At 49.2% G+C, this 27885-nt stretch overlaps 1 protein-coding gene across 2 annotated transcripts in view; it reads right to left on the bottom strand.

The window, feature by feature from the left end:
• The window catches only part of LOC119958485, a 705387-nt gene that overhangs the window by 259584 nt on the left and 417918 nt on the right, over nucleotides 1-27885 (bottom strand). For both annotated transcript variants that reach the window (XM_038787045.1, XM_038787049.1), the window contains one exon: nucleotides 23479-23541. In XM_038787045.1, the coding sequence (XP_038642973.1) occupies nucleotides 23479-23541 (63 nt within the window). The remainder of the gene's footprint in view (nucleotides 1-23478; nucleotides 23542-27885) is intronic.

Genomic DNA, 27885 nt, shown 5'->3' with positions numbered 1-27885 from the left:
GGGATCTGGACTGCGTCGACCCACCCTACGGGAAACGCACCTCGTTTCCTGCCAGAGCCACACTTAGAAGTCTTTTGGTAGAACTGCACTCGTTGAACTTGTTGGATCTCACGATAAGTTCCATCTCCTCATTTTGAAGCAGAATAAAATATGAGTGACAGATAATTTATTTCAACTCAATTATCTTTATTTACCTGTTGTAAACGTTTCTAATTCTACCCATTACAGCACTATTTGATGACTTAACAAACTAGTTACTCTTCTCAACCTAATGTGAAATTGTTTTACAAGGGCAGAATGTGCCTTGTTAACACTAAATGCACGGAAGATGAGGGTGATAAAACTGCATGACCACAAACAAGATGCCAGGAAAAGAGAGAAATGTTTTTGACAAAATGATTTTCATTATGTAGGATGGTGTTCAATGATTGACAAAGTTGTAATTCAATTTAAAGTTACGCATACAGTTTTTAACTGTTGTTTTCATTCATGATATTATTTTTTTAAAACTGAAAAATCGAGGTAGAAATTCAACGCCAAGCCAAGTTTGTTGCACCTACTACTTGCCTGGGAGGTGTATCGCCAAGTGCGCCATATAGGAAATGTCAGATTGTTTAAATGCTTAGGGGTAGAGACTGTCTGCTTCTTACATGGTGTAATTTTTTATCAATTAGATGATATGGACATCGCTGGCTGGGCCAGCATTTATTGTCCATCCCTAATAGGTGCAACAAACTTGGCTTGGCGTTGGATTTCCATGTAGATTTTTCAGTTTAAAAAAAATTAATGTCATGAATCAAAACAATAGTTAAAAACTGTATGAGCAACTTTTGATTGAATGACAACTTGGTTATATTCAGAGGGCATTTAAGACTCAACCACATTTCTGGCATATGTAGGCCAGACCAGGTAAGGATATTAGTGAATCAGATGGGTTTTTAGCAACAATCAGCAATTATTTCATGGTCATCATTAGACTTTTAATTTCAGATTTTAATTTAATTCAAATTTCACTCTGCCATGGTGGACTTCCCCAGAGCATTTCCTGGGTCTCTGGGTTACTGGTCCAGTGACAATACCACGATGCCACCACCTCCCCATTTCCTGGGTCTCTGGGTTACTGGTCCAGTGACAATACCACGATGCCACCACCTCCCCATTTCCTGGGTCTCTGGGTTACTGGTCCAGTGACAATACCACGATGCCACCACCTCCCCATTTCCTGGGTCTCTGGGTTACTGGTCCAGTGACAATACCACCATGCCACCACCTCCCCATTTCCTGGGTCTCTGGGTTACTGGTCCAGTGACAATACCACGATGCCACCACCTCCCCATTTCCTGGGTCTCTGGGTTACTGGTCCAGTGACAATACCACGATGCCACCACCTCCCCATTTCCTGGGTCTCTGGGTTACTGGTCCAGTGACAATACCACCATGCCACCACCTCCCCATTTCCTGGGTCTCTGTGTTACTGGTCCAGTGACAATACCACCATGCCACCACCTCCCCATTTCCTGGGTCTCTGTGTTACTGGTCCAGTGACAATACCACCATGCCACCACCTCCCCATATGGCTTATCCATCTGTTCCAGGATGGACTTCCTTTTTACATCCCGAGCGTTCATGGTTAGATCCACCAATGTCAAGCCAGTGTTCCTCTCTGACGACTGCCTCCTACTGGCTGATTGTCAATTACAGGAAGGGTTGACAGGGGAATATGGAAGCTGAACATGAAACTGTTAACGCCAGAAAACATTGAGGAACTCCACAAGAGGTTACAATTTAGGTTAGAGGAGTGTGAAACCCTTCTTTGAGGTCCTGACAGAAGTGATCGCGAAGAACATCAAGCAATTTTTCATCCTTAAAGTTGTTCAGAAGGCTATAAAGGAACAGAGGGAAATGTCTTGACTCAAGAGAAGTATGCAGAATCTGCTCTGGCTGCAATCAATAGGGGTTGATATCAAAGAGGGCCTCCAAGCGGTGAAGAGTCAGCAAGATGCACTCTTGGTCTCATTGGTATCCAAGATCATCTTTCAGTCCAGAGTCCACTCTGTGAAGCAAGGTGGTGCATGTTCGAGTTTATCCTTCCAAAATGTAGAAGGAGAGAGGTCTGTGATCATTGAACCTGAAGGAAGGAGAATGCTGCGTCATCGCAGTCTGACATTTTGAGGATCAGCAAATCCTTTGATGTCAGATTGTATGAAACCTACAGCCAGCATGTTCTGCTAGTCTTGCCTGTCCTCTATCACTGAGGTCTTAGATGATAGTACACAGGAGAATCTGGACAAACAACAAACTCTGGATGAGTTGACTAAGGGCTTCAAGCCCTGCTGAAGTGATGGCTTATTGGCTGAGTTGTATTTTTTTCTGTGGCACTGGGTCCAGACCTGCTGGAAGTGTACAAGTGTACTTCTGGCAAGCAGCATGTCAGAATTCATGAGGAAAGGCATTATCCATCTCATCGACAAGTGGAAGGGGAAAGGGAATAAAATAGAAATTGACTATCCATTTCACTGTTTAATGTGGACTACAAAATTCTCCCCAAGCTGCCCTCAATTGAATCAAGTGTGCTCTAGAGCTGGTGATCCACGCTACCCGTACCTGCGCTGTACCCGTCAGGAAGATCTCTGATAGCCTCGTGTTACTCAGAGATGTGGGGCGGGATTCTCCACCGGCGTGAATCTCCGTTATGCTGGAGCCCGGGGGTTTCCCGATGGCATTGATCTGCCCCACAATGGGAAACCCCATTGACCGACTAGCATAATGGAGAGTCCCGCCGGCCGGTCGGGGCAGAAATGTGGCGCGGTGGGGCAGAGAATCCCGCCCATGATCACCGACGTGCTTTGACAGTGTCACATACCTACCTGATGAATGTGCTCTCCAGAATGGGGTTTGAGGAAGGAATCCACAATTGGATTCAACTGCTCTACACAAATACAGTAGGGCAATTTCAATCAATGGGTGAGAATCAGCAAGCTTTCCAATTAAATCTATGGTCAGGCAGGGCTGCCCTCTCTACCTTGTCCTGTTTGTGTGTTGCATAGAACACTTTGCTGAGTACAAAATTGCTTCTCTTTCATAGGGTAAATGCACCAATTGTCTTATTTATTACTCAAAACCTGAAACGTTTGGATAGGCAGTCAGTCTTCCTTATTTACAAAAAATTTACAAAATAGAACAGACCGAGTGAAAGTAGATCACTGGCATATCTTGGATACTGTTGATCCAAACATCCAGAACATGCAGGTGAGACCTTGGCTTATTGTCTCCTCTGAAGGACAGTATCTATGTCAATGTAATAGTCTAACAATACTTGAGCAGGGTGTCATGTCTTAGTAACGCATTCAAAGACAAGTGTAGAGTTCAAACCCATAACATTTCAACTCAAAGCTGACTAAATGAGGTAAACTGACATAAATCTGTAGTGACACCTAGCAGTTAAAAGAATAATTGCAATGTAAGGATTAAGAAATGGATGAAAAGCATTCACAGCAATTAAACGAAGAGGCAGGCAAAAAATACTTTATGACTGAACCAGTTCTTTAACTTCAGACTCTTTTGCTGTTAAATTCTACCAGACAATAAAACAGCTAAATATTCTGCAGGAGTCTAGAATCAAAATATAGCGCTGATAGACAGAGGTTGATTTGGTTCCATATTAATCAGGCCACCATTAGGAGAGGCGGTGGTGCAATGGTATTGTCGCTTGACTAGTAATCCAGAGGCCTCGGGTAAACCCAGGTTCGAGTCCCAACATGGCAGATGGTGGAACTTAAACTCAATAAAGCATTTAAACAGGCTCTAAACCATTGTCATAACCCCCCCTCCCCCCCAAAGCTGGTTAACTGACTTCCTTAGGGAAGGAAATCTGCCATCCTTACCTGGTGTGACTCCAGATCCACAGCAATGTGGTTGCTTTTAAATGGTCGAGCAAGCTCAGTTGTACTCAACTGCAGCAAAGGAAAAAAACTGGATGGACCACCCGGCATTGACGTAGGCACCGATATGACAATGGCAATCCCAGTCCTGTCAACTGTACAAAGTCCTCCTTACTAACTTGGCTTGTGCCAAAATTGGGAGAGGTGTCTCTCAGATGGTCTCACAGACTAGTCAAACAACAGCCTGATATAAGCCTACTCATGGGATCATACCTTACAGATAATATCCCAGACACCACCATCACAGTTCCAGGGTGCTACAGTCACAACAATCTTCAGCCAGAAGTGCTGAGTAGACCTTCACTGAAGGTCCGCAGATGTCTATGTGCAGCCAATGTGATTCTTTCCACATGATGTCAGAAATGGCTGTAGGCACTGGATACTGCAAAGGCTATGGGCCCTGACAATATTCCGGCAATAGTCCTTAAGACTTGTGCTTGCCATGCATTACCATGACCCTAGCCAAGCTGTTCCAATACAGCTACAACATTGGCATCTACCTGGCAATGTGGAAAATTGCCCAGGTACGTTCTGTAGACAAGAAACAAATCTAATCCGGCCAATTACCGCTATCAGTCTACTCTCAATCATCAAGGGATGGAAGAGGTTATCAACAGCTCGATCAAGTGGCACTTACTCATCAATAGCCTGCTTACCGATGCTCAGTTTGGGTTCTGCCAGGGTCGCTCAACTCCTGACCTCATTACAGGCATGATTCAAACATGGACAAAAGAGCTGAACGGCAGAGATGAGGTGAGAGTGACTGCCCTTGACATCAAGACAACAATGTGGTATCAAGGTGCCCGAGAAAAACTGAAGTCAATGTGAATTGAGGAAAATCCTCTGCTGGGTCGAGTCATACCTGACACAAAGAAAGTGGATTGTGATGGTTGGAGGTCAATAATCTCAGTTCCAGGACATCACTGCAGGAGTTCCTCAGGGTAGTGTCCTAGGCCCAACCATCTTCAGCTGCTTCATCAGTGATCTTCCTCCCTTCATAAGGTCAGAAATGGGGATGTTCGCAGATGACTGCATAATGTTGAGCACTATTCGTGACTCCTCAGATACTGAAGCAGTCCATACCCAAAGGCAGCAACACCCTGACAATATCCTTGGGCTGACAAGTGGCAAGTAACATTTGCGGCACACAAATGCCAGGCAATGACAATCTCCAACAAGAGAGGATCAAACCATTGGTCCTTGACATTCAAGGGCATTACTATCACTGAAGCCCCCAGTATCAACTTCTGTGGGGGTTGCCATTGATCAGAAACTGAACTGGTCTGGCCACATAAATACTGTGGTTACAAAAGCAGGTCAAAGGCTAGGAACCCTGCTGTGAGTAATTCATCTCCAGACATCCCATAGCATGCCCACCATCTATGAGGCAAAAGTCAGGAGTGGAATGAAATATTCTCTACTTGCCTGGAAGAATGCAGTTCCAACAACATTCAAGAAGCTCGGCACTATCCGGTACAAAGCAGTCCACTTGTTATCCCTTCCACAAACATTCACTTCCTCCACCACCGATGAACAGTGGCAGCCATGTGTACCATCTCCAAGATACACTGCAGGAACTCACCAAGGTTCCTTTGGCAGCATCTTCCAAACTTACAACCATTATCACTAGAAGGGTAAGAGCGGGAACACCACCACCAGGAGGTTCCCCTCCAAACCACTCACCAACTTAATTCAGAAATAATTCGCCATTATTCACTGTCGCTAGGTCAAAATCCTGGAACTCCCTCCTTAACAACCTCAGGGAGTACAGCGGTTTAAGAAGGCAGCTCACCACCACCTTGTCAAGGGTAACAAGATTGGGAATAAAAATGCTGGTTGAGCCAGCGACAGCCACATCCCAGAAAATTAATTTAAAAAAACTTTCAATATGTAAACCTTCAGTCACCACAATTTAAAATAGAAACCTAATTAATTATTAATCAAATATATGTACTATTTATGTGTCTCATCCATCATTGTGTTAAACATGGGTGACAATGTCACTACCCTACATAAGAATGTTAAGCAATGCAACTTTGGGAACAGAATGATAATAACCCATTGTAGATAAGAATAGTAACCAGCTACACTGTGAGATTCATCTAATCACCAGGACCATTACAGGAGACCAATTTGACAATACAGGATAGTAAAATAAAATAAAAATAGTGTGGATGCTGCAAATCTGGAATAGGAACAGAAAGTCCTCTGTGGAGAGAAAAATAAAGTCAAGTTGATGAACTTCCATCAGAATTGGAAAAAATTAGAAAATTAGGAATTAATCAAGATGTCACCAAGCGAACAGTCCTGTCAGAATGCTAAAAGGAGAAGGGGGGAAGATGGGCGGGATTTTCTGCCCATCCCAAGGCATGTTTCTCGGTGGTGGGAGGCAGCCCATCCGTTGGCCGCCGGCAGGATCTTCTGAAGGAAATGGTGAAGAATGATCCGTTAAACATGGAGCCTGGTGAGATGCACGGTGAAGGTGGCAGGGTGAAGGCTATCGCTAGCCATGATGGAGGTAAATCCTCGCTTGAAGACAAAGGAAGACATGTTAAAAGCACTGATATGGAAGTTGACATTGTCAGAACTGGGGCAGGATTCTCTGAGTCCGCGATCATCTGTAGACGGCGTATCGGGCCGATTTTAGATTCTCCGCACTCCACAAAATCGTGCGATCGCAGCGGAGGCCGAGATAATCGCTGGAGTTGGCCCGACGACCGATTCTCCAGGCCCTAACGATTCTTCGCCCCGGATGGGCCGAAGTTGCGACAGCATGGTCCGAAGTCATGACGACGTGGTTCTATCCACCTTTTAAAAATCGTCAACAAGTCGTGCTGGCTGACGAGGCGTCCGGAGGAGGGAGGGGTCGTTATGGGGGGACCTCGTGCTCCCAGAACGGTGACGACCGTGGCTGATGCAGGGGTTGCGGAGGAGCCTTCCAGGCTCGGGGGAGTCTCAGGGAAGGTGGGGGAGATAGACTGGGCAGCCAGGAGCCCCCCGCCATGACAGGGCGATACCCACACAACGGACGGCTTAACGCGGCCATATTGAAGGGCACCCACACCGGGCCGTGGCTCATCGCAGGAATCACGGCCGTATGGTTGTTTGCTGGGCCCTTTGCAGGCCACCCCACCCAGCGGCTACCCCACCCAGCCTGCGCCACCCACCCAGGGGAACACCCAGGGCCAGACACACGGCAGCCCCCGGTGAGGGCTGTGCCATGGAATGCTGGCCCGAGCAGAGGGGAACGGGCGACAGGCTCCCGTTCAGAGGCACCGACGGGGCGGGGGTGGGTGGGCATGTGTGTCTGCGGCGCTGGGTTCCAATGCCCGTGCAATGTAGGCCATGGCGCCTGGTTGTGGCCAGCAGTATGAGCCATGATAACATTTTGTTTCCCATCACCCCTTGCAGATGATAATGTTTGGCCACCACCCAGCGATGTTGACTGCCGTGGCGGGGGTCGCTGCCCTGCATGTCACCCTGTGGAAGCATGAGTGGGGGCGGCTCAGAGAGGAGACGGAGGCCGCAGCAAAAGAGCGGCCCGCAGAGGGGTTGGAGATCCGCCTGTCCAACAGGCCGAAGTGGAGGAGGAGGTACCAGACGAGGGGGAGCCGCAGGACGTGTATGACGATGAGGAGGAGGCGGAGGAAGGGGAGAGGGAGGAGGAGGGAGGAGGAGGGGGAGCAGGAGGTTATTCCATGGAGGTGCCTGATGAGGCCCCGTGTGTATGGGTGCCGCATGTCCTTCCAGGACCTCCCGGACAGGGCATGCAGGAGGAGACAGAGGATGAGCCGGGAAACCGTGGCCCACATATGCCACATGATGACACACCTGGCACCGCGTGGGACTGGGGGAGGACACCCTCTCCCAGTGGCCGTCAAGGGTACAGTCGCCCCAAACTTCTACGCCACGGGGTCATTCCAGTCGCCGAGTGGGGATCTATCAGGTATCTGGCAGGCATCAGTGGACAGGTGCGTCCGTGCCATGACTGACGCCCTGTATGGCATTACGGAGGCCAGAGACCGATGTGGACCGCACCCACCAGAATGCCCCGACAGTGGGTTTCGCAGCCGTCACCAGGATACCCATGATTCAGGGGGTGATCGGTGGCATGCACGTCGCCCTGTGTCCACTATCTTATAACAGGCCGGTGTTCATGAACAGGAAGCAGGAAGGGGTACCACTCCATGAACATGCAGGTGGTCTGTCACCACCACATGAAGATCTTGCATGCCTGTGCCTGTGACGTACTGGCAGACCGCCACAGTGGAGTTGGTGACGCTGATTCAGCCGATGGTGGTGGTTCCGCTGATGTCCGGGAGCGATGGTCCTTGAACTGTCTCCGTCTCCCGGGCTGGTGGTGGAGATGCCATGGATGGGAGAGGGGTGGCCTGGGTGGGTGGCTGGGGGAAAAGGACAGGGGGGGTTCTGCGGTGAAGGGGGGGTGCCGCCCGCCGGCGGGTGCCAGGTCCCGGAGGGAGACTGTGTCCTGCCGACTGTCGGGGTACTCCACATACGCATACTGCGGGTTAGCATGGAGTAACTGGACTTGTTCCACCAACGGGTCGGACTTGTGCACCCGCACATGCTTCCGGAGCAAGATGGGTCCAGGGACGGCCAGCCACGTCGGGAGAGGGGATCCGGAGGACGACTTCCTGGGGAAAACAAGAAGACATTCAAGGGGTGTCTGATTTGTTGCGGTACAGAGGAGTGAGCGGATAGAATGTAGAGCATCGGGGATAACCTCTTGCCATCGGGAAATAGGGAGATCTCTGGACCGGAGGGCCAGTAGTATGGTCTTCCAGATGGTACCATTCTCCCGCTCGACCTGTCCGTTACCCCGAGGGTTATAGCTGGTCGTCCTGCTAGAGGCAATGTCCCTGTTGAGCAGGAATTGACGCAGCTCGTCGCTCATAAATGAGGACCCCCCCCGATCGCTATGTATGTATGCGGGGTAGCCGAACAGGGAGAAGATGGAGAGGAGGGCCTTAATGACGGTCGATGTGGTCATGTCGGGGCAGGGAATGGCGAAGGGGAAGCGGGAGTATTCGTCGATTACCGTCAGGAAGTAAATGTTGCGGTTGCTAGAGGGAAGGGGCCCCTTGAAGTCAATGCTGAGACGTTCGAAGGGGCGGGATGCTTTAATCAGATGCGCGCGCTCGGGGCAGTAGAAGTGCGGTTTGCACTCTGCGCAGATGTGGCAGTCACGGGTTACTGTCCTGACTTCCTCGATGGAGAAGGGCAGGTTGCGGGCCTTTATGAAATGGTAGAAACGGGTCACCCCTGGATGGCAGAAGTCCGCGTGGAGGGAGCGGAGATGGTCTATCTGCGCGCTGGTGCAGGTACTGCGGGCCAGGGCATCAGGAGGCTCATTGAGCTTCCCAGGACGATACAAGATCTCATAGTTGTACATGGACAACTCGATCCGCCACCGTAAGATCTTGTCATTCTTAATCTTGCCCCTCTGTGCATTATCGAACATGAAGGCCACTGACCGTTGGTCTGTGAGGAGGGTAAACTTCCTGCCGGCCAAATAGTGCCTCCAATGTCGCACAGCTTCGACTATGGCCTGGGCTTCCTTTTCCACTGAGGAGTGGCGGAGTTCGGAAGCCTGGAGAGTTCTGGAGAAGAAGGCCACGGGTCTGCCCGCTTGGTTCAGGGTGGCCGCCAGAGCTACTTCTGATGCGTCGCTCTCGACCTGGAAGGGGAGGGACTCGTCGATGGCACGCATCGTGGCCTTTGCGATGTCTGCTTTGATGTGGCTAAAGGCCTAGCAGGCCTCCGACGACGGCGGGAAGGTCGTGGATTGAATGAGGGGACGGGCCTTGTTGGCGTAATTGGGAACCCATTGGGCGTAGTAAGCGAAGAAACCCAGGCAGCGTTTGAGGGATTTGAGGGTATTGGGGAGAGGGAGTTCCATCAGGGGGCGCATGCGTTCAGGGGCAGGGCCGATCACTCCGTTATGCACTACGTAGCCGAGGATGGCTAGACGGTCGATGCTAAACACGCACTTATCATTATTGTAAGTGAGGTTAAGGAGTTTTGCGGTTTGGAGAAATTTTCGGAGGTTGGTATCATGGTCCTGCTGGTCGTGGCCGCAGATGGTGACATTATCGAGGTACAGGAAGGTAGCCCGTAATCCGTACTTGTCGACCATTCGGTCCATCTCCTGTTGGAAGACCGAGACCCCATATGTGACACCGAATGGAACCCTGAGGAAGTGGTAGAGGCGCCCATCAGCCTCGAACGCAGTGTACTCGCGGTCAGTCGCGTGGATGGGGAGCTGGTGATAGGCGGACTTGAGGTCCACAGTGGAGAAGACTTTGTATTTCGCGATCTCGTTTACCATGGCGGAAATACGGGGGAGAGGATACGCGTCCAGTTGCGTAAACCGGTTGATGGTCTGGCTATAGTCGATGACCATCCGGTTTTTCTCCCCAGTCCGGACCACCAGCACTTGGGCTCGCCAGGGACTGTTGCTGGCCTCGATGACCCCTTCCTTCAGCAACCTCTGGACCTCGGACCTGATGAAAGTCTGGTCCTGTCCTGGGCGCTGTACCGTCTGCTCCGGGTCGCGACGGGTTTGCAATCGGGGGTGAGATTAGCAAACAAGGAGGGGGGGTCCACTTTGAGGGACGTGAGGCTGCAGACAGTGAGGGGAGGTTGAGGGCCGCCGAATTGAAAGGTCAAGCTCTGCAGGTTGCACTGGAAGTCCAGTCCTAGGAGTGCCGGTGCGCAAAGATCAGGGAGGAAAAGGAGTTTATAATTTTTAAAAACCTTCCCTTGGACCGTGAGGTCCGCGATGCAGCAGCCGGTGATGCGGACGGAATGCGAACCTGAGACTAACCCGATTTTGTGTTTTACAGGATGGACAGGGAGCGCGCAGCGTCTTACCGTGGCAGGGTGAACGAAGCTTTCCGTGCTCCCGGAGTCCAGCAGGCAGCCCGTCTCGTGGCCATTGAGGTGGATCAGCGCGTTGTTTTGGCGAGCGTGCATGGCCGTGACTGGTCGAGTTGAATGGCCGCGAGCCGTGGAGAAGATCCATCGTCGTAGTCGTCGTCGGCCGAGTAGGTGCTGGCAGGACCTTGTGTGCCAGTCCAGGATGGTGGTGCCCAGGATCCGCACGTGGAGTCAGGGCCCCAAGATAGCGGCGCCCAGGACCCACACGTGGGGTCCGGGGCCCAAGATGGTGGCTCCCGCAGGACCCTCGTGGTTGCTGGGGGCGGGGTTAGCGGTGCCGGCGGGCTGATCGGAGCGGCTGAGAGCAGGGGCAGAGAGGCGCGCAGGCTGGGCGCAGGGGCCCGGGGGGTGTGGGGGAGAGATTGGTGCGGTGCGCTGGAAGGGCCCGGAAGGGCCCGGAGGAGGAGGAGAGGCGCGCAGGCCGGGCGCAGGGGCCTGGGGGCGAGTCAGAGAAATTGGCGCGGTGCGCTGGAAGGGCCCGCAAGGGCCCGGAGGGGGGATCCCGGTCGCTGCGCGGTACAGCAGCGACCGATTTGGCCTGGCAGACCGACGGAAAATGGCCCTTCTTCCCGCAGCTCTTACAGAGGGCGGAGCGGGTCGGGCAGCGTAGGTTTTTTGCGAACCCACAGAAATAGCAGCGGGGTCCCGCAGACTTGTCGGGGCGTCCTGCGGCGCAGGCCTGAGGGGGGTCGGGAGCAGCGGATGGCAGTGGGGAAGCGTGCCAGGAGGCCCAGGATGCTGCAGCACGGCTGGGGACATAGGCACGGGCGTTTAAGTCGGCGACCTCCAGGGAGGTGGAGAGAGTCCGTGCCTCAGTTAGGCTGAAGTCGTCTTTTTCCAGCATCCGCTGGCGGATAGTGGGGGACTGCATCCCAGCCACGTAAGCATCTCTAATCAGAAGTTCCGTGTGCTCAGTGGCTGAAACTTGGAGGCAGGAGCAATTCCTCCCCAGGACAGCGAGGGCCTGGTAAAAATCGTCTAATGACTCACCGGGGAGCTGTTGTCTGGTAGCCAGCAGATGTCAGGCGAACACTCTGTTTACCGGTTTAAGAAACTGTCCTTTCAGCTTATCCATGGCCGCGTCGTAATCTTTTTCCTCCCCTATCATCGCGTAGGCCGCCATGCCCACGCTGGAGCGGAGGATATGAAGCTTCTGCGCCATGGTGGGGGGGGTTGCTTGCGACGCCAGGTAACCATCGAAACATGCCAGCCAATGTTTGAAGATTTCCGATGCGTTCTGAGTTTGCGGGCTGATGCGGAGGCATTCGGGCTTGATCCGGAGCTCCATCTTCAAAATTATAGCTTATTAAATTGCTGTACCATCAATTGAATGCGAGACGAGTTGCTGTACAAAAGTATGGCTTTAATAAGCTAGATGTTAGTCCTGCGGTCGACTACAGTAAATGGACGACCGCCGGGCGTACTGGGTATTTATACCCCGCCCTGGAGGCGGGGTTAACTCAGCCTCTCGGCCAATCGGGGAGCCGTCACATGACTGGTCTCAACCAATCAGTCGAGACGCACATGACCGACCAGGGCCAATGGTAAGCGGGTGTTCTGCACCAATGGCAGGCAGCTATGTTAATCATACCACCACAGGTTGCGATGAGGGGGTTGGGCTGAGGGGGGCGGGTTGAGGGGAGTTGTGGTGAGGAGGGTGGAGTGAAAGGGGATGGGCTGAGGGGGGTTGCAGTGAGGGGGGATGTAGTGAGGTGGTGGGCTGAGGGGGTAGGGGTAGGCACAGATGTGTTGTGAGGGGCCACGGCAAGGCGGAGCGCTTCTCACTTGGTGGCATTGGCAACCTCCCGCTCCTCGGGTCCGCCAGCGAGCGCAAGTGCCCTCTGCTCAGGCACGGTGAGACGACGCAGTTCAGGCACTCCACCCCCCGCCTCCCCCCAGTCTTCTCCCACTCGCTGCGGTTATGGGCGGACTTCTCCTGGTAGGGGGGGGCACATAAATATCAACATCGTTATACGGTCCGTCACATGCGACCCAGCAGCTGGGTCTGTGATGGCATTGGTGCACAGAGCACAAGGCCACTGCGACTGGCATGGGTGAGTGCAGCTATGTGGGTCAGGGAGGGGGTGGGACTGTCCCACTGGATGGGGGGGAGAAGGCCGGGATGGCAAGTGTTGGGTAGAGGGGTAGGTGCCAGGGGCACAGTGCTGGGTACTCACCTTGGCTGCCCTGAGTAGCTCGTGCAGCTCCTTGCGGCACTGGTCGCCTGTCCTGACAACAGGCCCGACGACACTGATGGCATTGCCCACCTCCACCCATGAATGCCAGACGATGGCGCCTGCTGTCCAGTGGCCGTGTGCCGGGTACAGGACCCCCCTCCTCTGCTCCACGGCGTCTAGGAGGGTGTCCAATTCTCGCTCCCGGAATCTCGCCGCTGCACAGCGGGCGACAGACATGTGTTGGAGGAGATCCCTTTTAACGTGCTGCCATGGCACGTATTGGCGGTCCCTTCCCACGCCAGCCATGCTGGCCCCTTGTGGGGCGTTGAATCGAAGGACTTGGGGCCCATTGACGCTGTTGACTCTCAGTTGGGAGTCCCCTTGCCAACAAGTGTATTAGTTGACAGGAGTGAAATTAAAGGTCTTCTGCAGCTCATAATAGTTTTTAAACAGCTCAGAATTTGTGTTGAGGTGTTCTGTTAGGTGAGGTTACTGTTTCCCACAGTTCCATTTACTTTTGGACATGGTTATGCTCGACTGCGATGGTGGATTTGGGTTGGGGAGGTGCAGTTTTAGTTTTAGTTTGCTGACGGTGTCTGTTGGTCTCTCTTTGTCAAGTCACCTGAATTGGCAATGGCTGACTTCGGTTTGAGGGATCGTGGGAGACCTCCAATTGACTGATTACCTGGAACGTTTTGGGGTTAGAATGACCCTGTAAAACGATCAAGAGCATTTGCGCATCTTAAGAGCTTAAATTCTGATTTTCTTTTTGCAAGGAACTTATTCATGCATTAAAGATCAGACCAGGCTGTACAAAGGATGGGTTGGGCAAGTTTTTCATTCTAGGTTTAATGGCAGGGCCCGGAGCATGGCGATTTTAATCAACAAAAGAGTCCAATTCTCCTCATCCTAGATTGTGGCTGATCCAAATGGTCGATATATAATCATATGTAATTCCCTATTGAACACACCAATAGTTCTGGTCAATGTCTGTGCCCCTAATTGGGATGATACAAATTTTATCAACTCTATTATATTCCATCCCTCACTTTGAAGCACACCATCTTATTTTAGGAGGGGACCTGAACTATGTTCAGGCCCCAAAATTGGGCTGCTCAAAACCCAAATCTTTGTCCCAATAGGGGTGGCCAGCGCTTTGTCTTCCTTAATGGCTCAGATGGGAGGGGTAGTCCCCTGGCATTTTTTCCATCCGAATGGCAAGGATTTCTCTCTTTTCTCTCATGTTCACCATGCGTATTCTTGTATTGATTTTTTTTCTAGATAGGGTTCTCCTCCCATCAGGAGTAGAGGTTACTCAGCAATTGTAATCTCTGACCATGCCCCACATTTTGATAATCTGCTGCTAGAGTCCGACCCCACCCAATGCCCACCCTGGAGGTTGGATACTACTTTGCTGGCCGATGAAAAAATTTACGAGCGCCAGTCCAATTCTATTGACAACTATATTAAATAGGTCCGACTCCATCTCCCCTTCCACGCTGAGGGAGACTTTTAAAGTTGTCCTCAGGGGGGAAATTATTTTTTATAGCACAATGAGCTAAAGATGAAGAAATTAGAACAACAGAGGCAGGTGGGCTCCATTTTAGAGGGAGATTACCAGCACCTCACTCGATCCTATTCCAGAGCTATTCACAAGCAGAAAAATGTTGCAGACCCAGTTTGATCTACTGAATACCAGTAAGGCCGTACATCTGCTACAGCGCTTTTGAAGTCACTTTCTACAAATATGGGAGAAGGCCAGTCGTCTTTTAGCACACCAACTTAAATGCCAATCAGCCTCCTGTGAGATCCCCCAGATACTCAACCCAGGAGGCAACCTCGTTTCTGCCTCTCTTCAGATAAATGCGGCTTTTACATCCCACTATTGGTATAAATCTGAGCATCCCGCAGCAAGTCGATCATGGCTGATTTCCTGGGCAGTCTGCCCATCCCATCTGTTGAAACGGCAAGAGCAGTGAGTGGGACTCCCCGTTATGTATGCTCTGTCGAGATTTTAAAATGCATTGGTCTTATGCAGGCTTATAAGGCCTCTGGCACAGGTGGCGTTCCGATTGAGTTCTTATAAGAAATTTTTGGAACAACGTACAACTTTGATGTTAGATATGTTTAATAACTCCCTCTCCTGTGGTTCATTACCTCAATCCCTTACTCAAGCCGATATTTCCTTGCTCCTTAAGAAGGCCAAGGACCCGACTGAGTGTGATTCATATCCACCCATCTCTCATAGAATCATAGAATCTACAGTGCATAAGGAGGCCATTCAGCCCATCGAGTCTGCACCAGCCCTTGGACAGAACACCTTATCTGAGCCCACACCTCCACCCCATCCCCGTAACCCAGTAACCCCACCTCACCTTTTTTGGACACGAAGGGCAATTTAGCACAGCCAATCCACCTAACCTGCACATCTTTGGACTGTGGGAGGAAACCGGAGCACCTGGAGGAAACCCACACAGACACAGACATGGGCAGAATGTGGAGACTCCGCACAGACAGTGACCCAAGATGGGAATCGAATATGGGACCCTGGAGCTGTGAAGCAACTGTGCTAACCACTGTGCTACTGTGCTGCCCACTCTCTTCAATGCAGATGTTAAGCTGCTCACTAAGGTTCTGGTGCTCTGGTTGAAGCCTTGCCTACCAAGCATAATTTCAGAGGACCAAACAAGCATTGTAGAAGCCAACAATTATCAGCTAATACACGTCACTTTCTGAATGTTATACTTTCTCCCTCGCCTGCTCCCGAGCCAAAGATGAAGGTACCTCCAGACACAGAGAAAGCATTTGACAGGGTAGAATGTGACTATTTATTTGAGATTCCTGGAAAATTTGGATTCAGCCAAAAATTTGTCTCATGACTCCATTTGCTATACAATGTCCCTACTGCCAGCGTTCACGTGAATGCTTATATTCAGACTACTTCCCCTTGACCTAGCCCACTCTCTCCACTTTTACTCACCCTGGCAATAGAATCTCTCTCTGTAGCCTTGAGAGCTTCCAATCAATGGAGGGATATTAATCGGAACGGGATTGAACACTGGGTATCTCTTTATGCAGATGAGCTACTTTTATACATTAAAGACCCAATTCCCTCCATCAGTGGCAGAATGAAGAAGCTTAATACTTTTGGTTCCTTCTTTGGCTATAAATTAAATCTAGGGTAAGAATGAATGTTTTCCGGACAACTCCCCTGAAAGACCAGCACATTTAGGCATGTTACCCTTTCCCCTCTCCAGTACGTTTTCTTTACTCGGGTGCCATGGTTACTCACAATTGGGCCTCACTCCATATATTGAATTATTCCAGCCTGATTAATAATGCTGGAACGGGCCTACAGAGATGGAACAACCTTCCTCTATCTTTGGCTGGCAGGATTCAAATAATAAAAATTAGCATACTCTTTAGATTTTTCTTTTTCTTTCAATGCTTCCCCATTTCCCTGCCCAAATCCTTTTTTATCAAGGTGAATAAATTGATATCCGCCTTTATCTGGGTGGCCATTAATCCGAGATCTGCAGGGTTCTACTCCAGAGGGAAAGTCAGACAGGACGCTTGGCCTTCCCACACTTATTGTTTTCTTACTGGGCCACCAAAATCCCAAAAATCATACTGTGGATCAGTGACCCTGTTTCCATTTGGGGCCAAATGGAGGCTCTTTCACTACATCCACCCTCTGAGCCATAGTTACTGCACCATTACCCATTTCTCCCGGTAGATTCTCCTCGAACCCAGATGTGGTCTCCTCTCTTAGAATCTACAAACAGTACCAACATCTTAAACTCCCGTCCTTGTCTTCACTGGCACAAACTTCTATCTTACTGGAGAGGATTCTATCCTTGGCTCAGTTGGGCAGGGAGTCTATCTCAGACCTATATGGCCACATTCTCTGATCCGATCCCTCCCCACTGAACAGGGTTAGGGCAAAATGGCGAGATTTGGGGAGAGGCCCTATGCAGGGTCAACTCCGCGCCCTCATATGACCGGTTGAGCCTAATTCAGTTCAAAGTATGACATAGGACTGACTTCATCAAGGCAACAATGGTTGTTTGTTTTCCCCAAATATTAAGCTGTTTGCTTGCTCCTCACAGATCACATGCATATGTTTTGGTCCTACCCCAGACTCACCAGCATCTGGGCTTCTTTTGTCAACACTATGTCTAATATCCTCCAATTAGAATTACAGCTATTCCCGCTGGTGGTCATATTTGGGGTTTTGGACTCTGGCAGCTCACTCTGGGGCAGAGGCGGACATTAAATAAAAGCAAATTACTGCGGATCCTGGAATATGAAACCAAAGGTAAAAATGCTGGAAAATCTCAGCAGGTCTGGCAGCATCTATGGGGAGAGAAAAGATCTAATGTTTCGCGTGCAGGTGACCCTTTGTCAAAGCAGTTCACTCTGGGGTAGAGACGGACATTATCTCCTTTGCCACGTTGATAACCCTGAGGCAGATATTGCTGGGTTGGAGGTCGCCCACTCCGCCTTGTACCACTGGCTAGTTTGGGACTCAATGTCCTTTTTGTAGTTGGAGAAAATTAAATTTACCATCAGGGATTCTGTTGAGAGATTTTACCTGAGATGGCAGCCATTTAACATCTTTTTATCATTTTTTTTTATTATGGAATGATTTTCTTGGAGTGGGGAGGGGGTCGGCCTCTAGAGTTTGGGGCAGTTTTTTCTTTTGTCGAACACTTGTGACTTCAATCTCAGGACTTTTTGTAATTGTTTGGTGCTGTTCCTGCTGTACAAAAATGCCTGTTGCTGTTTTTTTGCTTTTTTGTTTCATACAAATTTTTGTAACAAATTGAAAATTCCAATAAATAGGCATTTTTAATAAAGGTCTTCCTATTACTTTGATTATATATTTTTAAATGTTTTAATTAGGGTTTTCCTTTTTGTACAAAACACAGGTGAAAGTGAACATATTCAGAAACTATATACATTGATTACAATTAATTTTTCTCTACACAAGCCGAGCTTTTACTTGGCCTCCTGATCCCTACTCCCTCTTTCTCCCTGATCCCCCTCACTTTCTTGCTTTCTGGCATGTCTTCTTTCTTTGCTGTGTCATCCAGCCTGGGCCTATTGGGGTAGTGTGATGCTACGTCTGCTGTTTTGTGTTAGGTATGGTTGGGTTCTGAGCCCCTTTGTTCCCAAGTGGGGATGGAGTTGACCCTGTGCACGCCCCCACCCCCCCCCCCCATCTCTCTCTTTCTGTTTGTTTCTGTGGTTCTTCTGCGGATCTCCCCCCCCCCCCCCCCCCCCCCCCCGGCTTATTGGCTGCTGCTGAAAACAGGTCTTGTAATCTGTTGGTGAATGGCCTCCACATTTGTGGAAGCCCTCTTCCAACGCCCAGACGGTGAATTTGATTTTCTCCATTTGGCAGCCAGTCTGCAGCTTTGGGTGGTGCTGCTGATCATCAGTTGAACATGTTATGGGCCAGGATTTAGAGAACTCCAAAGTATATCATGGAGATCACCTGACCCACAACTTTTGAGATTGTGGTATGGGGAGCACACAGCCCACTCTACAGGTGGGGTGCAGCGGAAATTTAAAAGTAATTTTTAAAGCAAAATAATGTTTATTCCATGAACTCAGTTCACCTTCTTAAAACATACAGTGAACATCTTAGCAACCATCAATCCAAATACACTCCCTCAAAGAATACAACACTAAGAATACAACATTAATACTAACACCCCACGGAAGGCGATGGGCCCGGACGGGATCCCCGGTCGTGCACTCAGAGCCTGCGCGGACCAGCTGGCAGAGGTTTTCACAGACATCTTTAACCTATCCGTACTCCACTCCGAGGTCCCCACCTGCTTCAAGAAGACCACCATCATACCGGTACCAAAGAAGAACCAGGCAACGTGCCTCAATGACTACCGCCCGGTGGCCCTGACATCAGTTGTAATGAAGTGCTTCGAGAGGCTGATCATGAAGCGCATCACCTCCATACTCCCGGAACGCCTTGACCCACTTAAATTCGCATACCGTCGCAACCGGTCCACATCAGACGCCATTTCCCTGGCCCTACACTCATCCCTAGAGCATCTCGAAAACAAGGACTCCTACATCAGACTCCTATTTATTGACTACAGCTCCGCCTTCAACACCATAATCCCAGCCAAGCTCATATCAAAGCTCCAAAACCTAGGACTTGGCTCTCCACTCTGCAACTGGATCCTTGACTTTCTGACCAACAGACCACAGTCAGTAAGAATGAACACCAACACCTCCTCCACAATAGTCCTCAATACCGGTGCCCCACAAGGCTGTGTACTTAGCCCCCTACTCTACTCCCTGTACACACACGACTGCATGGCAAAACTTGGTTCCAACTCCATCTACAAGTTTGCTGACGATACGACCATAGTGGGCCGGATCTCGAATAACGACGAGTCCGAATACAGGAGGGAGATAGAGAACCTAGTGGAGTGGTGCAGCGACAACAATCTCTCCCTTAATGCCAGCAAAACTAAAGAGCTGGTCATCGACTTCAGGAAGCAAAGTACTGTGCACACCCCTGTCAGCATCAACGGAGCCGAGGTAGAGATGGTGAGCAGTTTCAAATTCCTCGGGGTGCACATCACCAAAAATCTATCCTGGTCCACTCATGTCGACGCTATCACCAAGAAAGCACAACAGCGCCTTTACTTCCTCAGGAAACTAAGGAAATTCGGCATGTCTACATTAACCCTTACCAACTTTTACAGATGTACTATAGAGAGCATCCTATCGGGCTGCATCACAGCCTGGTATGGCAACTGCTCGGCCCAGGACCGCAAGGAACTTCAGAGAGTCGTGAATACCGCCCAGTCCATCACACGAACCTGCCTCCCATCCATTGATTCCATCTGCACCTCCCGCTGCCGGGGGAAAGCAGGCAGCATAATCAAGGATCCCTCCCACCCGGCTTACTCACTTTTCCAACTTCTTCCATCGGGCAGGAGATTCAGAAGTCTGAGAACACGGACGAACAGACTCAAAAACAGCTTCTTCCCCACTGTCACCAGACTCCTAAATGACCCTCTTATGGACTGACCTCATTAACACTACACCCGTGTCTGCTTCATCCAATGCCAATGCTTATGTAGTACATTGTATATATTGTGTTGACCTATTATGTATTCTCATGTATTTTCTTGAATTCTGTTTAATTCCCTTTTCTTCCCATGTACTGAATGATCTGTTGAGCTGCTTGCAGAAAAATACTTTTCACTGTACCTCGGTACACGTGACAATAAACAAATCCAATCCTAAGTAATCCTTAAACTTTCCTTTTAACATCCATAAGACAAAAATCCTTTTCACAGAAGCACATCAGGTTTAAATTATCTACTGAAAGCAGTTATCACTCTGAATTCACCAAATGATCTAGCGATTACACCTTCTTTGGCTGGCTTCAGCTCCACCACTAAAACAAAACCAAAAACACAGACTGACCCAAGCTTTTTCTCAAGGCAAAACTAAAAAGCAGAGCGAGAGCTCAGCTCCACCCACACTCTGACATCACTGAAGCCACTTGAGCAGACAAACATTTCTGCTCAAGTGGAATCCCATGACAAGCAGGAGTTCTCGGTGGGCCATTAGAGAGACAAATGCTAGGGCCCTGCATAGGGCCTCTCTTCAAACCTCGCCATTCTGCCCTCCCCATAAAGTGTCCGAGCTGTTCTGATACCCCAAAGACTGGCACTCTCGGGCATGACTCCACGCTCATCCCAACAACCTTGGGCATCACCTCAAAGAAGTTGTCCAGAACCCAACAAGTCTGGGGCAAGACCAGACTATTGGGGTGTGATTGGCCGGGCCTCACTTGCACTGTTCACATTTTCCCTCCACCTCATTTGGGTTCTGGTTAAGTGAGCTCTGTATACCACTTTCAGCTGCATTAGCCTTAGCCTTGCGCAAGTGGAGATGGAGTTGACCCTGTGCAGTGCTTCACTCGAGAGTCCCTACCCAATTTCATTGAGTATCTAGTCAGTGGGAATGGGAGCGCTGCCATGGCCAGGTCCTGGAGGGATGTCCCCATCTAGGAGTCCACCTCCATTCTTACCCATTTGGCCTGCAGTTCCTTTATCCATCTCTTTACTCTTTCCACTTTTGCTGCCCAGTGGTAATATTGCTGGTTCAGGAGGGCTAGGTTCCCCATGCTTCTCATTCTTTGCAGGACTTTTTTGGGGATCCTTGGGTTCTTCCACTCCTCCAGCCGCCGCCCCTCCCCACACACAAATTCTATGATCAATTTTTCCACTGAATTGAAAAAGACCTTGTGGGATGTAAATGGATCTGAAAATGAAGAGGAACCTGGGTAATACATTCATCTTGATCATCTGCACCCTCCCCACCTGGAAGAGTGGGAGTGTATCCCACCTCCGCAGGTCCTTTTTAACTTCCTCCACAACGCTGATCAGGTTCCACTTGTAGATCCTTGTCCTGTCATGGGCAACTTGCATCCCCAGGTAGTGGAATTGGTTTTGGGCCTGTTTAATTGGCAGCCCCTACAGCTCTGCCCCTCTCCCTTGGGGGTTCACCGGGAAGATCTTATTTTTTCTCAGGTTGGGTTTGTAGCATGAGAAGGTTCCAAACTCTTTCAAGAGCACCATGATACCCTCCATGCTGCTTTGTGGGTCCGTGACGTAGAGGAGCAGGTCATCTGCATAGTGCAAAACTCTGTGCTCTCTGTCTCTTTCCGGATCCCCTTCCAATTCTTTGCTGCTCTGTGCACAATTGCTATTGGTTCGATCATTAGGGCGAACAGCAGCAGGGACAGCTGATTGTAGTTGATCATTTGATTTGTAGCAACTAAAAGTTGAAATATCTTTGAATTACTTACTAGAGTCACCACCTACTAGCTATATTTAGGGGCTATTCCGAGAAAGAAAAAACAAGAAAACTGTCCTGAACTTGTCTTGTGAACTTTAAAATGGAACCCCAATAAAATGGGGAAATAAGAATATTGGTCCAAACTATTTTTCCCTTCTTAGGTTTATTTACAACTGTGCGTATCAGATTAATTGAGTGGGTGTAACTACGGCAGACCGAGCTAAATGTGGGCATTCGGAGGTCATTTACTTTGGAGTCAAGAAAGATAAATCAGAGTAATTTCTGAATGATGGGACAGGACTGGGAAGGAAGAAGAACATTTCAGTAGGCAGACACAAAACGTAATCCAAAACGCGAATGAAATGTTGGCCTATATCCAAAGCGGGGAGAGAGCAAAATCATGCTTTAGTGTCACAGAAATTTTGGTAGACCCCATTTGAAGCACTGTATTCAGTTTTAGGCAGCACAACTCAAGAGGGATTGCAGTGCATATTGACCAAAATGATACTGAGATTTAGAGGGTTACATTATAAGGCTGGTTGCATATTGACAGACATGTATTTCTTGAGTGGAGAAGTTTGAGGGGTGATTTAATCAAAATGTTTTAAAATGTTAAGAATGTTTCATAAGAGTTTCTGCAGACAAACTATCTGGTAAGAGGATAAAGAATGACGGAATATAATTTTAAATTTCAAGCTAAACCATTTAAGAGGGTCCTCAGGAAGTACTTTCCACACAAAGAGTAGTGGCACTCTGTAACTCTCTTCCCAAAATGTATGAATTCTTTGAACTTCCAAGACTTAAGTCAATAGATTATTGTTCGGTAAATTCTTCAATGGAATTAATGCACATTAATCATGATCTAATCCAACGATGGAACATTCTTGAACATAAGAACTAGGAGCAGGAGTAGGCCATCTGGTCCCTCGAGCCTGCTCCGCAATTCAATGAGATCATGGCTGATGTTTTGCGGACTCAGCTCCACTTTCCAGCCCGAACACCATAACCCTTAATCCCTTTATTCTTCAAAAATCTATCTATCTTTATCTTAAAAACATTTAATGTTTTTGACAGAGTTTCAACTGCTTCACTGGGAAAGGAATTCCATAGATTCACAACCCTTGAGAGGATGAAGGGCTTGTTTCAATGTTCCAATTAGCTGCAATTGCCAAATAGAACATTTTACAACTACATACAATATTATAACACTATAAAAGTGCATTATACAACCATAGGAGTGATCCAGATAGATGTGTTTGACTCACATCTACATACTGAAATAACAAAATACTTATAGGAGTGGCATTCTACATAATGGAGCAATGCCTGACTATATGAAGGAGTAGCATATAACTATATACAGGAATCACATGCAACTACATATTGGTGTGATTTACAGTTTATGATGTTCTGATGAAGGTTTCACGCCATTACAACCTGTAATTTTTACTTTATTAATGTGGATTGGCCAACTGTGTATTTTCTGTATTTTCTGTTTTTATTACAAAAATAATTGCCCGACACATAATCACACATCAGCAAGTGCTTACCTGCTCATGGCATTTCTGAAGAGATGTTTTCAACCACTGATACTCGTTCTTGTGTAATTCTTCCTAGGGAATAGTCACAAAAGCACATAATTAGGCATAAACAAGCAGATTATCGAATACATCAAGAAGTACAAATAAAAACAATACATTTGATTCTTTCCTACTCATGCCCATTTTTTGTCATATTACTAAATTCATTAGACTTGATAATGATTTCAGCTCTGTTGTTAAACTGATTAATAAGCTAATCGTCGATTGTAAATAGCACTAGTGGATGAGAGAATAAACATAAGAGCACATATGTATCATTTTCTGTAGATTCAGCAATCTGTCTTTCCCACAGGGAACCTTTAAAATCCATAGCCTACATCATGACAGATAGTTTTTGTAAGAGGAGTCTTTGCTCGCTTGTAAACAACAATACCAAGATTTCCAGAGGTACCTAATTTTTATTGCTTAAGGCCATGCTACATTTGTAAAGGTATTTATTTGTCTCATGCTGTGCAGACAGTGAACTGCTTCTTGCAAGTAAAGAAGAAACTGAAGTTATTGAATAGCATAGCTGAAATGTCAAATGAAGAAGTATCCAAGGAAAACAAGTCTAAGCAAAATCTTCAAAGCTGCTGAAAATATAATAAGATTAACATTAACAGCGAAGACTATTGTTAATTTCCTGTCACCTTCTATTAATGTACGGCATGCTTCCTGAAACTGAAATGTAAAGGAACCAAGCCTGTTGTTACGTAAATGCCTAACTATGTTTAATTATTTGACATGAGTCATATTTATTTTCTATTAATTGGGTTTTCACTGTATCTTTTGTATCCACTCTGATCAAAAAAAGATTAATATAAATAACTGGTTTGTGAAGGCTAATGGTGAATCCAACCTTTAATTTATGGTATTGATAATGTTTAGTGCAAATATTTCAGTCACTTTGTTCTGAATAAGACTCTTCCTTGCTTATACACACACAACCGCAAGGTCGTTAAGAAAATAATGGTTAAACAGTTCAGGTTATGAATAGTACATTGTACGGACTCAGTCAAAATTGTGGTAATAAGGCAGCAGTTGATTAATAAGAATGAATTGGGGCTTGAGCAAATATTAACTTTAGGTAAGTGTTACCATCAATAGAATGGCTAGTGATTTTTTGGTGAACTTATCTAGACATGATGTGGAGGTGCAGGCTCTGGATTGAGTGGACACAGTAAGAAGTCTCACAACACCAGGGTAAAGTCCAACAGGTCTATTTGAGGTCACAAGCTTTCGGAGAGCTTCTGCCTGAAAGAGCTGGGCTCTGAAAGCTTGTGATCTCAAATAAGGACGTAATTTAATGACTGTGTTGTGCTTAAGCAAGAGCACAAGGCCGTTAAATTAGAGGAAAGGCCAAAATCGAGAACCGCGCCGGGCGGTTTGTGATCTAACCAGCCTGCTCCCATTGGTGAAATTAAGATCCCACTATAGCATAGCGAGAAACCAATAATCGTTACTTAAGCCCAATCTCCATACAATTAACTGGAGTGTCCTCCTGTCTAATGGCCTCCCTCAATCTAACGGCTTCCCACGTGGGCTCCAATTAGTACTTTTAAAAAATATATGAAGCTGGCAGAAGGGCTGCATGAGGACCAGAGGAGGTGAGTAACCACCTTCGCTTCCAGGCAATGAGCATGGGGGCACTGGGATTCTGGGGTTTCTGCCCTGGTGCTCAGAGGGGGGGGGGGGGGGGGGGGGGGGGGGAGCCCCCTGGGCCGGGGGGGTGGAGATGGATGCCTCAGCCCTGGGGGTCACCAAGCGAATCCCTGGATTGCATGTTCCCATTCCAGGGGCAACCCCAGCCCCTGCCGACTGCCCCACTGACCACCCATTACCCCACTGACCACAGAGACTTCTGGTCATGTGGCTGAAGGTTATTGCTAATTGGGAATTGGCAATCGTAGTTAAGTGAGCACTTCACACATCCCAAGTGAATCCCTATGGGTAGACGTGCCATGTAGTATGTAGGAGTCATTGCCTAGTCCCAATCAGACCATGTAGGTTGGGCATTGTGCCTGGACACTGTGCCTGAACACTGTGGGAGGCAACACCACGGATGCAGTGGCCAACTAATCGGCGCCAGCATCAGGGACATCTCCGCGTCCAGAAGGGGGGGCACTTATGAGCACCCAGTCCAGGTAACGTTATAGGCGGGTGTCTGGGGTACATGGTGTGGGGTCGGGTGAGCAGGGCCCTCCACTGCAGCTGGGGATGCGTGGGCAGGGCGTGCCGGGTAGGAGGGGAGGAGCAATGGGGGGACTAGAGGGTTCCGGGGTGGAAGGCACTGCTGGTTCTGAGTTTCACACTCTTTCCCAATTCCTTACAGATATTACATAGCATGGACGATATCTTGGACCCTGTGGAAGCTGCCCTCGTGGTGCTGCTGGCAGGACAGACGGCCAAATGCCAGAGGAGGCGGTGGCAGCAGCATCAACAGACACTTGAGGCAGCCAATGCGCAGGGCCCTGCCCCACAGCCTGAGGACCCGGCAGCCCATCAGGCCAGGGAGGGACCCAGAGGGGGAGGCCAGCGATGGCCCAAGGTGTACAGACATTGCTGGTCTTTCGAACAGATGACGAACAGCATATGGCACAGGAAGCTCTGCCTCAAAAAGGAGATGGAGCGGCACCTGTGCCATGTCTTTGCGGATTTGGCACCATGTGGAGGAGGAGAATACTCGCTCCCGCTGGCTGGCAAGGTCACCGCAGCCCTTAACGTCTCCACCTCAGGACCATTTCAGGTTTTGAGCGGGGACTTGTGTGGCATCTCAGAAGCTACAGCCCACAAGTGCATACGTGAAGTCAGGGATGTCCTGTTTGCCCAGGCAGTTAACTATCTAAACTTTAACATTGACCATGCCCAACAGCATGCCTAGGCAGTTGGTTTCTCCGCTTTCGGTGGGATGCCCCAGGTTCAGGGGCTAATAGATGGCATGCATGTTGCCTTGCTACGAGCTCATCGGGCTGTCAGGGAGTGCCCTACATCAACAGGACGGGGTTCCACTCCCTGAAAATCCAACTCATGTGCGACCACCACATGAAGATCATGCATGCGTGTGCATATTCCCAGGGAGTGTGCACGACAGCTACATCCTGGGGCAGTTGGACATCCTCGGCCTCCTCAAGGACCACCCCAGGATGGCCAGTTGGTTTTTGGGAGATAAGGAGTACCCACTGAGGACCTGGCTAATGATGCCAATACAGAGATTGGTGACCGATACAGAGACCTGAAACAATGAGGCCCGTGCGACCATCTGGCGGTCATTGAGCGGTGTATCGGACACCTCAAGATGCGGTTCCAATGCCTTGACCGCTCTGGTGGTACTGCAGTACATCCCCCGGAGGTTGCCCTCTTTGCGATGGTCTGTCGTGTCCTCCACAACCCAGCACAGCAGAGGGGCAACGTGCTGGAGGGAGAGAAACATGTGGCCAAGCCAAGGGCGAGGAGGCGCTGGACCCAATTTTTATTAGCTAACGAATGTATCCCCAACAGCCCCAATAATCCCCCCCACCCCCCCTCCGCAAGTATCCTCTCAGTGATCCTCAACCTCCTTAGCCTCCCATACTCTATGTAATCGGTCGCCACCCGAGCAGTGTTGGCCTCCGTGCCGGACATTGCCGGTCCCTTCTCCTGCACCTGTTACCTCTGGGATTCCTCCAATCATCTATGGACCTGCTGTGGGTCGCTTAAATCTTCTCTGAATCTCACGGCCGTACCCTAGCGTCTGCCTCAACTCCGGGTAAACCTGGTCCACAGGTTCAGCATCTGACTGGGACCCAGCTGGGCTCTGTGATCCAGCAGACATCCGACTGCTGTCTCGTTTGGGCATTCCTGCCTCTACCTGATGTGCATCTGCAACTGTGTGGTGCACACCAGATTGTGTCCCAGAAGCCTGTCCACCACTGCGGCATGGTGGCACAGTGCTAAGCACTGCTGCCTCACAGCTCCAGAGTCCCGGGCTCAATTCCGGCCTTGGTGATTGTCTGTGAGGAGTTTGCACTTTCTTCCTGTGTCTGCGTGGGTTTCCTCCGGGTGCTCCAGTTTCCTCCCACAGTCCAAAGATGTGCAGGCTAGGTGGGTTAGCCATGCTAAATTGCCCCTTAGTGTCCAAAAGGTTAGGTTGGGTTACTGGGTTATGGGGATAGGGTTGAGGCATGGGCTTAAAAAGTGTGTTCTTTCCAAGAGCCAGTGCAGAGTCGACAGGCCGAATGGCCTCCTTCTGCACTCTAAATGCTATGATGACAGCTGTGCACACAGACGGTGGCATCCTCGGAACTCTCCTCTGAGGTGTTCTCATGGGAGACAGGGGAGAACCACCCCGGATGGGCTGGCTCCGTCGGATAGAGATCTTGCGGGATCCCTGAAGTGTGG

Source organism: Scyliorhinus canicula, chromosome 2 (genome assembly GCF_902713615.1).
Source record: "Scyliorhinus canicula chromosome 2, sScyCan1.1, whole genome shotgun sequence".
Lineage (NCBI taxonomy): Eukaryota > Metazoa > Chordata > Chondrichthyes > Carcharhiniformes > Scyliorhinidae > Scyliorhinus > Scyliorhinus canicula.
Note: the sequence above shows the minus strand (reverse complement) of the source record. Positions and strands in the feature narration are given on the sequence as shown.